Below are 12,250 nucleotides of genomic sequence, written 5' to 3' on the forward strand. Positions count from 1 at the left end.
GAGCCTCAGTGGAACAGAGCCTCAGTGGAACAGAGCCATAGTAGAACAGAGCCTTAGTGGAACAGAGCCTAAGTGGAACAGAGCCTCAGTGGAACAGAGCCTTAGTGGAACAGAACCTTAGTGGAACAGAGCCTTAGTGGAACAGAGCCTTAGTGGAACAGAGCCTTAGTGGAACGGAGTCATAGTAGAACAGAGTCATAGTAGAACAGAATCATAGTAGAACAGAGCCTCAGTAGAACAGAGCCTTAGTAGAAGAGAGCCTTAGTGGAACAGAGTCATAGTAGAACAGAGTCATAGTAGAACAGAGTCATAGTAGAACAGAGCCTTAGTAGAACAGTCATAGTAGAACAGAGTCATAGTAGAACAGAGCCTTAGTGGAACAGAGTCATAGTAGAACAGAGTCATAGTAGAACAGAGCCTTAGTAGAACAGAGCCTTAGTAGAACAGAGCCTTAGTAGAACAGAGCCTTAGTGGAACAGAGCCTTAGTGGAACAGAGTCATAGTAGAACAGAGCCTTAGTAGAACAGAGCCTTAGTGGAACAGTCATAGTAGAACAGAGTCATAGTAGAACAGAGTCATAGTAGAACAGAGCCTTAGTGGAACAGAGTCATAGTAGAACAGAGCCTTAGTGGAACAGTCATAGTAGAACAGAGCCTTAGTAGAACAGAGCCTTAGTGGAACAGTCATAGTAGAACAGAGCCTTAGTAGAACAGAGCCGTAGGGGAACAGAGTCATAGTAGAACAGAGTCATAGTAGAACAGAGCCTTAGTGGAACAGAGTCATAGTAGAACAGAGCCTTAGTGGAACAGTGCCTTAGTAGAACAGAGCCTTAGTAGAACAGAGCCTTAGTGGAACAGAGCCTTAGTGGAACAGAGTCATAGTGGAACAGAGTCATAGTAGAACAGAGCCTTAGTAGAACAGAGCCTTAGTGGAACAGAGCCTTAGTGGAACAGAGCCTCAGTGGAACAGAGCCTTAGTAGAACAGAGCCTTAGTGGAACAGAGCCTTAGTGGAACAGAGCCTTAGTAGAACAGAGCCTTAGTGGAACAGAGCCATAGTGGAACAGAGTCATAGAAGAACAGAGCCTCAGTGGAACAGAGCCTTAGTGGAACAGATCCTTAGTGGAACAGAGCCTTAGTAGAACAGAGCCTTAGTGGAACAGAGTCATAGTAGAAGAGAGCCTTAGTGGAACAGAGTCATAGTAGAACAGAGCCTTAGTATAACAGAGCCTTAGTAGAACAGAGCCTTAGTAGAACAGAGCCTTAGTAGAACAGAGCCTTAGTAGAACAGCGCCTAAGTGGAACAGAGCCTTAGTAGAACAGAGCCTAAGTGGAACAGAGCCTTAGTGGAACAGAGCCTAAGTAGAACAGAGCCTTAGTGGAACAGAGCCATAGTAGAACAGAGCCTTAGTGGAACAGAGTCATAGTAGAACAGAGCCTTAGTAGAACAGAGCCTTAGTAGAACAGAGCCTCAGTAGAACAGAGCCTGATGATTGTGCTACAGTTAATGCAAGTATACACTGATGTATGGAAGTTAACGACAGTTGTCACACAAACAGTACTGCAGGAAATGAGGCCCTATTCTGCCTCTGAATATCCCCCCTGTACTGACCTGTCAAATCCTAACTTCCCATATCTTCCCCACATTTACATCCAGGTCAGCTTCACCCCCAGGCGTTCTCAGAATGAAGACGATGTGATGAAGTTAAACAAGGCTCTCTCTCTATCCCATACGACAAATGCAATAGCCACCAGCTTAGGCTAAGTTAGAGGATCTCTTCACAACAGCCTGCCCACATGTCCATACAAAACACAAATCACATTTCCCTGAGAACAAATCACATCAACCCATTGGGATGAACTGAATTTGGAGACATCTGAATATTCATCAGGCTAACCCACCAAAATACTCTTTGGCAAGATTTCTCGAAAACTAATGGACTAATTTCAGCTTCAAGTAAACGACAGAACAGTTCCCTCGGGGCTCTGAAACCAGGAAGTCGTAGGATGTACTGATGTTCGCTGGGCATTTGCAGGGATTCGGAATCACTGAAATAATCTGGATCTCCAGGCTTTACGAGTACTAGTGTTGTAGACATTAGTAATTTCTTGTCTGAACAGAATGGCTGTGTGATAGCAGGGCTCGAGTCACGGCTGTGGCATTGAGTTCTTACATGTTATCATTTATTTTGGTTATTGACAGTTTTCATTGGGTATTCATTCAAAATGATTATTTCCTTGGGACCAGTTTATTGTGTACTTTCCAAGCAATAAGTACTCTTTTTACAAATAACTCTGCTTAAAATGCTGTTTCCGGTGACTTCTAATTTCGATCTTGTTGTGTTCGGTCCCAAGTGTATAACATCTCGCATCAGCTCACAACCGTGATATACAGTAAGCAAAACATGCATTATTCACTGACATGTCGTATGTACTCATGATGCATGCATTCAATCAATATATATAGGACAGCTAAGTGATAACTCGCTAGAAGTGAGTGAGTTGGGTTTAACGCCGCTTTTAACAGTATTCCAGTTATATCACAGCGTGTCAGCTTAATGTGGGAGGAAAGCCCAAAGTGATGCAGGTCTCAGACGTTTACCACTTTGGTGAAACCCACGAGCAAGGGTATGGTGCTGACAATCCTAGAAACATAATCATGATTATCAAGCAAATCAACACCTCTTTTAACAGTATTCCAGTTATATCACGGCGTGTCAGCTTAATGTGGGAGGAAAGCCCAAAGTGATGCTGGTCTCAGACGTTTACCACTTTGGTGAAACCCACGAGCACGGTATGGTGCTGACAAACCTAGAAACATAATCGGAGTGAGCCCTGATTCAAACACACAATCATAGGTTTCTGGCGTGCCTAAGGGACGCAACTCTGCACAGCGAATCGCGGCGCCTTAGACGACTGGGCCACCCGTGCCCCCCCCAAAGATTAGAAATTGGCACTAGTCCTATACTCCTTGCCAAACTGCCCAATAGCTAAGGTATCATAAGGATTAGTAGAAATTTGCCATTTTTAAGGGTTTTGCTATATGTTATCATTGTAAGGACTAGTGGAGTAAACATGTTAGTTTCTATCGCTGCAAGCGGGGTGTAGACAGGCTGGATAGTTTCTCACCATGTCTGATCTGAAGGACACAGGAAATGATAACGTGTCCTTTGTCACATGATTGGCAGCAGGTACAATTGCGGGAAATCTCACGGAGCGGAACATGGATTGTTAAGGTGGCTTGTAGCAATACATCATTGCAGCAAGTCCACAATATAACTCATAGTATATAATCATTTAGGTAACAATACTTAACACAATTCAAAATTCATGCAAAAATGTCACAAAGAACACATTCACATTAAAAGAACAACTTCCCCAAACAATATTATTACAACTCTGCAGAGCGATTCGCGGGGCCTTAGAACCCGTGCCCCCTGAAAGTTAATAAAGTAAGTACACAGTTCAAGAACACCATTTGCTGTCCCCTTGTTACGTAACAGTAGTAGATAGTCCTGTATCCCTATCAAACGTTGAGTAGTATATAAACATCTGTCAGTCAAGCAACACAGGCACGCAATCTCTAAAGGCTACACTGGGTAATTCCACAGTGTTTTTATAATTTGTAAGCAAGCAAATCAAAATAATTGGATAATGGTGATGTATTTTGAGTATTTCACAGAAATAAGCAGCTTATCTGCAACTCTCATGAAATGCTCTGTTTTTAGATAATGCAAGTTTAAACTGACGAGTGTAAAACATACGGAATCCGTTAAGTGCCATCTGCTCTTTTTTTTTCTTTCCTGAAATTTCCAGATACTAAGTTGAAATTTCACGATAAATAGTTGAAATTTCCAGATAATGTTAGTTCATTACACTGCTGATGGCAAGTTGTGGACAAGTAGTAGCAAAAAAATCTCAACTTATTACCTTGAAATTTCAACTTATGCATCTTGAAAAAAATAGTAAAGCAGATAGGCCTACAAGACTTCCATAAAAACTGGCAAAAATGTCAGTCTGGGGGCAAAAAGCATGTGACACAGAAAATTCAGCAGTCATAATGTCCAAAACATCAGTGTTGGAAACGTCTTGTGTTATAGTGTAAGGGCATGGTGAGAATCGCAAACACATGGTTAAATAAGTTATCAGTGGCTGGAGGGCGCACTTAAAAATCATCCTTTTTAAACAAAAAATGTTTATTGTATGAAGCCAGTGAGCAAGGCACTTCTGCACAGTTAAGCTGGAGAAACATGCTCAATGCACACAGTATGATTCCCAAATAAACCTGGCGATTCAAAAATTGAGGAAAGTATTATCGATCTTAAAGGACAACCACTTATTATCTAGCTCATGGCAAAATTACATTCACCAAGTTCCAAGATGGATCAGGAGTATATTATTTTCCTCGAGGGGACATTTAGATTCCTGGAGCCTGCCTAAACATCTTTAAAAATAATTTATATCTTGGCATCCGTTTGAAACATTTTCACTGATATTTCTTTCCTTTATTTGCTAACAGTCGTAAATACCAGACCATGAGAAGATTCTGGGTTAGAGTGAGTGAGTGAGTGAGTTGGGTTTAACGCCGCTTTTAACAGTATTCCAGTTATATCACGGCGTGTCAGCTTCATGTGGGAGGAAAGCCCAAAGTGATGCAGGTCTCAGACGTTTACCACTTTGGTGAAACCCACGAGCACGGTATGGTGCTGACAAACCTAGAAACATAATCGGAGTGAGCCCTGATTCAAACACACAATCATAGGTTTCTGGCGTGCCTAAGGGATGCAACTCTGCACAGCGAATCGCGGCGCCTTAGACGACTGGGCCACCCGGGCCCCCCCCAAAGATTAGAAATTGGCACTAGTCCTATACTCCTTGCCAAACTGCCCAATAGCTAAGGTATCATAAGGATTAGTAGAAATTTGCCATTTTTAAGGGTTTTGCTATATGTTATCATTGTAAGGACTAGTGGAGTAAAAATGTTAGTTTCTATCGCTGCAAGCGGGGTGTAGACAGGCTGGATAGTTTCTCACCATGTCTGATCTGAAGGACACAGGTAATGATAACGTGTCCTTTGTCACATGATTGGCAGCAGGTACAATTGCGGGAAATCTCACGGTGCGGAACATGGATTGTTAAGGTGGCTTGTAGCAATACATCATTGCAGCAAGTCCACAATATAACTCATAGTATATAATCATTTAGGTAACAATACTTAACACAATTCAAAATTCATGCAAAAAGTGATGCAGGTCTCAGACGTTTACCACTTCGGTGAAACCCACGAGCACGGGTATGGTGCTGACAAACCTAGAAACATAATTGGGGCAAACCGGGATTTGAACCCACAATCATGCCTAAGGGATGCAACTCTGCACAGCGAATCGCGGCGCCTTAGACGACTGGGTCATCCGTGGCCCCCTTCTGGGTTGGAGGAAACCCGAGCAACCTTGGCTTGTAAGAGGTAACAAAAATGGATTGGGTGGTCAGGCTCAGTGACTTGGTTGATTGTTGTATGGGATGATGCTCATGATATCAATCACTGGACTGTCTGGTCCAGACTCAATTATTCACAGTCAGTCGTCCTATAGCTGGAATACTATTATCATGCAGGTAAGTACAAGCCTATTTTCTATGCTAGCTCCAAAATTAGTTGCCAATACTGTCTAGAACAGAACCTGCAAAAAGTCCTCGAACGGGATAAACAAGCGTCCGCAGACACTGTAACGTGACGAAGCCATTTCCTGGTCAATGACCTGACCGCTGTTCACATAATTAGCCATCCATCCTTGTCAGTATTCATGATTCTATGTTTTTGTTTTCACATTTTACATCTGACTAGCATCTGTCTATGCAAGATTCTATACAATATGACAACTATTTTTTAAGCTAGGATGCAAAACAGGTTGCACTTCTCGACCTGCCTGGCCATAGGTTACCGGTACCCATTGACCATCTTCACAGCCGCCTCACTGGTCCAGTGGGTAGAGATCTGCCTTGAGAGCGGAAGGTTGGAGATTTGATCCTCTAGGCCATGTTATAAAATGGCACTTGTTGTTACCCTGCCTGGCGCTTGGAATTAAGGGGACAAAACAAGGACTGGACGGCTTGGAGTCCATATAATGTTTCTGGTGGGGTATCCATGTTAAACTGCAGCACGACATTTCATAAAATTGGTATAATTCCAGACTAGCGCAAGCATACACACATCGCCATATAAGTGCAATAATCCTGAATGCAATGTTAAACCCCATTAAACCTCTCCGTCTTCGTAGCAGGACATACACAACAGTGTCATCATGGTCATGGCATGGAATCAATACTTACCTAATGCTAGAAACTTGATGAGATAGTCATACTCGCCAGAGCTCCCTCCCCCCGTTCCCCCTCCACCGTGAGTGGGAGTGGAGTCCCCCATCTCCAAATCTGCAAAATAAAATATGTCCATTAGTACATTAGTAAAAAGAGGAAAACTGCCCTTTTCGGCCAACTGGATACGTCAAACTGCAAATCTGCACAAAACTGGAGTGAGTGAGTGTGGTTTTAAGCCGCTTTTAGCAATATTCCAGCATTATCACACCAGGGACACATGGAATGGGCTTCACACATTGTACCCATGTGGGGAATCAACCTGGGTCTTCGGCGTGACGAGCGAACGCCTTATCCACTAGGCTACCCGACCGCCTCTCACAAAACTTTAAATATTAGTATGAAAACTATCAGACATGTTCAAATTTAAATTTAAACTTACATTATTTTTTTTTTCTTAACTTGCAAGTTTTGTACTGACATGATCAAATACATCAGTATGGCTCAAATGAAAGATAAACAATAAAGGCTGTCTTTTAATACGTCAAATGAAAATCTAAGCTAGAGAAGGACCGTAAACATGGTAAACCACAAAGACATTTTTACCATATGTTTGTACTGTATATATTTCCTAATGAAATCCATCTTGCCGTAAAAGGCGACTATACTTGTCGTAGGAGGCGACTAACGGGATCGGGTGGTCAGGCTCGCTGACTTAGTTGATGCATGTCATCGTATCCCAATTGCGTGGATTGATGCTCATCACATCAATCACTGGATTGTCTGGTCCAGTCTCGATTATTTACAGCTGGAATATTGCTCCATTAAACAACAAACAAAAACCCAGAATCCCCACGGGGTCTAAGAGATTTGGTTAAATATCAAATTACGCTGATCATGAGGGCTCAAAAGGCTCCTTATCCTTTTAACAAAATACATTCCCAAACTGGTATTAATGGAGATGTCAAGTTTGTCAAAGACCCTGCATTAAGATCAAGTGACATTATGCTCAGAAAACTTGAATTCGACCTGAATTTAAAAATAAATAAATACCGTATTCGACGTAATAAGCGCCCCGCTCTAATAAGCGCCCACAGAGATATTTGCTGATATATTGGCTAGTGAACAATCCCAATTAGCACCACTTCCGATTGATCAATGTACACAAGACTTATTTATTCACATATAATACACACTCGTGTATTATATGCACCCTTAATTATGGGCAATAAAATTCTGGGGAAATATATATGTCGTACATAAACATTTCAGGCTGTCACCATAAACCACAAAATTTATCTTTCATCTCTGTCTTTTTTCACGAAAATATAATATTCTAATAAGAGCCCCCTATTTCTAATTTTGAGAGCGCCCTGGGCGCTTATTACGTTGAATACGGTAATCAATTTGTATTTGTCATATCCCCATCAAAACTGTCTGTCATACCAAAATGAAATTGCAACAAAAACTATGGTAAAAACATCTTAAAGATACCACTGTAATCTGCTGCTATTTGGGTCGCCGATCATATCCCCTGAGCGACCCAGTGAGCATGCGACAGTTACCATGGCAAACCCATTCATCAACACCGAAAAGTCTTCCGACGACTTAAACCCCGAAAACATTAAGAATGTTAAAATACTCTCTGTCACACACAGTCACAACAGATTCAGCAGATTCCTCTGTGTGTGTAGTGAGTGCTAGGTGGGTTTGCTGCTGAGCGGGATCGTTATGGAAATACGATTTGAAAAAAGCAGGAGCCGTTTCTTAAATTTAAAGCTGTAATCATCTAAAAAACTTCATATAAACACTGTTGTTAATTTGAATAACATCAATATTCTAATCTTGGAATGTTTGCATCGTAGAGATTTGCTGCAAGCTAGTTTGCATAAGTGGCCCACCAGGGAACTGGTGGTTTAGAACTGGTCGAATAGGCCATCGATATCTTTTATGTGTTTCTCATCTCCGACCTCAACCAGCAAGAGAGCTGGTGGGCGAAATTAAAAAAAATAATTAAATTAAAAAAAATATTCACAAATTTGTAACTTATTTGAAATTTTTAAGTGAAGAACACTTGGTAACAGCTATTAAATTAATTAATGATATAGATGGACTTGCTTTGCTTTGGAAGCAAAGTTTTAATAAATATAGCTGAGAAAAGGTCAAGTTTACCCAGGGTTTATTTTAATGTGCAACTGCAGGAGCATGTTTCAGGGCATATATTTCCACAGCGGTGGGAATATTGAGAAAAGAAAACTTATTTATTTTGTCATGTCGGAATGAAAATTCAGGGCAGGCGGGAGATGGGAAACAGAGAAAACAAAATACACACAGTCCAAGAGGAGAGTTACTGGACTGGCCCAGTCGTGTCAATTAGGGCTGGGACGAGTCCAAATTTACTACCCGGGTACCCAAACCCCTATTACCCGACCCTACCCGGGTACCTACAGGAGATGTCTCAAAATGTCCGATTGGGAACATTTTTAGCACAGCCCTAGCAAAACGTATTTAGATGCATGTATTAAACAATCTGGTCATTCATACACTGAAGTTGAATTAAGTTATATCTTCATTCAACCATATGAAAAATCAGAAGGAATGGGTGCCTAGTCAGAAAGAAATGCAAACATTAGTGACTTGTAGTGTAACCATAGAGTTCTAGATAATTATTGCCATTAAACAATATATCACGTGACTAAACACGTGTCCGGGTAGTCCTGTGGGTACCCGGGTCGTTGTCAGTACCCACCTGACCCGGGTACCTGAGTTACCCGTCCAAACCCTAGTATCAATCACTGGTTTGTCTGACCAAGGATTGAATTATTTACAGGCCTCCGTCATAATCATAATATCAATCACTGGTTTACCTGGTCCAAAGTGAGTGTTGTCCGAGTCCTGTAATAAGCACAATAAGTGAGTGAGTGAGTTGGGTTTAACGCCGCTTTTAACAGTATTCCAGTTATATCACGGCGTGTCAGCTTAATGTGGGAGGAAAGCCCGAGGTGATGCAGGTCTCAGATGTTTACCATGAGCTTGGGTATAGTGCTGACAAACCTAGAAACATAATCAGGGCGAACCAGGATTCGAACCCACAATCATAGGTTTCTGGCATGCCCAAGGGACGCAACTCTGCACAGCGAATCGCGGCGCCTTAGATGACTTGGCCACCTGTGCCCCCAGCACGATAAGCAAGGGACACACTCACACTGCAGTCAACACTATTCCAGCTATAAGACAGCATTGAGTTTGGACCAGATGAACCAGTGATTGATATTATGATTTGTTTGTTTGTTTGTTGTCACACTCAGCAATATGCCAGCTAAACGATGGCGGTCTGTAAATAATAGAATCTGGACCAGACAATCCAGTAATGTCATGAGGACTGATCAACACAATTGGGATACGATGACATGCATCAACCAAGTCAGCGATCCCATTAAGTGCCTCTTAAGACAAGCATAATTGCCTCATACACCAAACTCTACTCTCATGAAATAATGTTTTAGATGTATATAACGGATCTAAACATAGGCTTGACTTCGAAAGGAAATTATCTCCGTTTTATGCATGCTGAAAAAGCTTCATTGGGTATTTATGCATGTCAATATGCAGCTTATCTGTAACTTTGCCTTGTACGACAAGCATAGGTTGTGGAGACCAAGTCTATTCCGGAATCCACACTTCAAATATATCAGAATATGTATTTCGTTACACATCAATACATGCATATAAATATGAGAGAAGATGATCTCACAAACTGTTTGGGTAGTTTCAAGACGCCAATATTTCACAAAATTCTGTGAAACATTCTTAGTGCTTCAGTTCAAGTGTTGTGATCCCCACATTTTCAATCAAACTTTAAAAAACTAAGTCATAGCACTAAAATCACTTTGTGGAGGGCCCCTGCACTTTAATTCAACATCAGGAAGTACACAACTTCCAGGCACAACGTGCAATCTTTGTGTTTGAACAGTTCATGTCGTGATTCCAATATTTTCCCACAATCTCTAAAAAAGCAGGTCCCAGCTGTAAGATCGTTTCGTAGAGGGCCCCTGCACTTTAATCCCACATCAGGAAGGAGAAAACATAAACTGCAGGAACAACTACATACTTGCAAGCCGTGGTGTATTAGAGGACGCAACTCTGCCCGATTTATGTCACGTTATTCTACACGATATGGCCTGTAAAGGAGGGGGAGTATTGATTTCCCAGCATTCTCCACAGCTTCGCACGTTTTCTGGCATTTTGGACACTCCAGAGTCTGTGATAAAATCTTGTCTTGTCAATTCTTCCATACAATAGACGCACTAGCTTGCCTTGATTAATCCCAACTCAAGGGATAATATTATAGTGTTCACCACAGCATACTTGTCACATCAACTGCTCTGTTTTAAATAGTTCTGGTGCTGTGTATGCAACAGCTGATTTTGACACAGGCATAAACTAACGTTGTATCTAATTTTAGGGAATCAGGGCTCGAAAGGTTCACTTGTGTGTTTGTATTGACGATGGAAGCCGTGTTCAGAAGGGAACAAACGCCTCTCTCAGCCAAGGCCGTAGTTAACTTTTTTTGACAGGAGTGGGGGGCAAATAAGATTATTCATTTTTTATTCAAGTTAACTTTCACAAGGAAAAATATTTTCTGTAAAAAATCCAGGGGGCCAGGATAGCTACGGCACTGTTAGCAGGCTAGTGCATATTTCAATCGTATCAAGTCAACAGTTCATGCACTCTAGGACTTGGTTAAGAATTCATATTTATCTGTAAAAAGCTTCAGCAGGTGACATTTTAGTGAACTTCACAAAAGATTAATGAGAACCTTTTTAACTGCCTACTATGTAGCCTTTTTTATTTCCTAAAGTTTAATTACACAAAATGGTAATAATATCTGAGAACATACAGCTCTATAAAGTTTAAAAGGACAAGTGAAAATATTAGAGGTCAAGTACAAAATATTACCTACTTGCCCAGGAGGACGAGTCGGGCTTAAGAAATTTTATGAGCTTGGCGGCTGATATTCGGCAGCAAATGCCAGTGAAACTCCCAAATTTGAATTAAAAAATTCCAAATTCATGTTTAATGGCTTTGTGGAGTTGACCTGTACTTATACTGGGAATAATAAAGATAATTGTATTGAATGTAACTTTAACATGTCTAATATGCTAAATAATTATTAATATGAAGTTTTAAGAAATGCCAATTTTGCACAAAATAATTACTGTGAATCGTGAAATTAATGCGTCTCCAAAAGAATGCGACAACTGGACCCTAGCCAAAAATGTGACTCAATATGAATGCGACAACCCCTCCTCTCAAGCATCAGTGGATTTCTATCTAAAGATGTCCTCAGTCAGGTTTAGAATCCTCACCTTATCCAACCTTACATTAATCCAATCACACACCAAATAGCACCGCTTATTAGCGCTGAGTAAAAGTACTTCCGCAAAAACAATACATGAGCGCTGGCTCATGTCGGCCTTTGACGCAGGCGCAAAGAACAAAGGGTGGCGTCTGTCTGGACTTGCAGGTGTGATCAGTGATGACATAAGTGAGAAGAACTCTTGCCTTGACCCCAGCAGTGACAATTCACAAGATGTAATTAGTGTTTGAATGTGCTGCTCAATAAACAGTGGTGTGGAATACATCAGCGCATCTCTAAGTTGGTATTTTTGCTATCAAAATGTCTTATTGTTTATATAAATGCGATGTTTAAAAATGCGAGCAAAGACCACTTGCATTTTTCACATTTAATTCACGCTCGCGTTAATTTCAAGATTTACAGTATTTCTTCCCAAATTGCCTGCCAAAAGCATTTGGTTTGGAAACCCAGATGAAAACCTTGAAAGTGTCATATCATGCAGCCCTCTTAGTTTTTTGGACTGGGAGCCAAGCGGCTCCTAACATGAATATCTTAGGAGCCAAAGCAAAGTTTTTATTAAACAA

The 12,250-nt window shown here is 41.2% G+C and overlaps 1 protein-coding gene across 1 annotated transcript in view; it reads right to left on the bottom strand.

Moving 5' to 3' along the window:
* Positions 1 to 12,250, bottom strand: part of LOC124115424 (ras-related protein Rab-27A-like) — a 76,098-nt gene that overhangs the window by 11,808 nt on the left and 52,040 nt on the right. The window contains exon 2 of the mRNA XM_048393891.1: positions 6,326 to 6,424. Coding sequence (XP_048249848.1) covers positions 6,326 to 6,416 — 91 coding nt within the window. The 5' untranslated portion in view covers positions 6,417 to 6,424. The remainder of the gene's footprint in view (positions 1 to 6,325; positions 6,425 to 12,250) is intronic.

The sequence above is a fragment of the Haliotis rufescens genome, unplaced genomic scaffold, assembly GCF_023055435.1.
Source record: "Haliotis rufescens isolate VD_foot unplaced genomic scaffold, xgHalRufe1.0.p SCAF_120, whole genome shotgun sequence".
Classification (NCBI taxonomy): domain Eukaryota; kingdom Metazoa; phylum Mollusca; class Gastropoda; order Lepetellida; family Haliotidae; genus Haliotis; species Haliotis rufescens.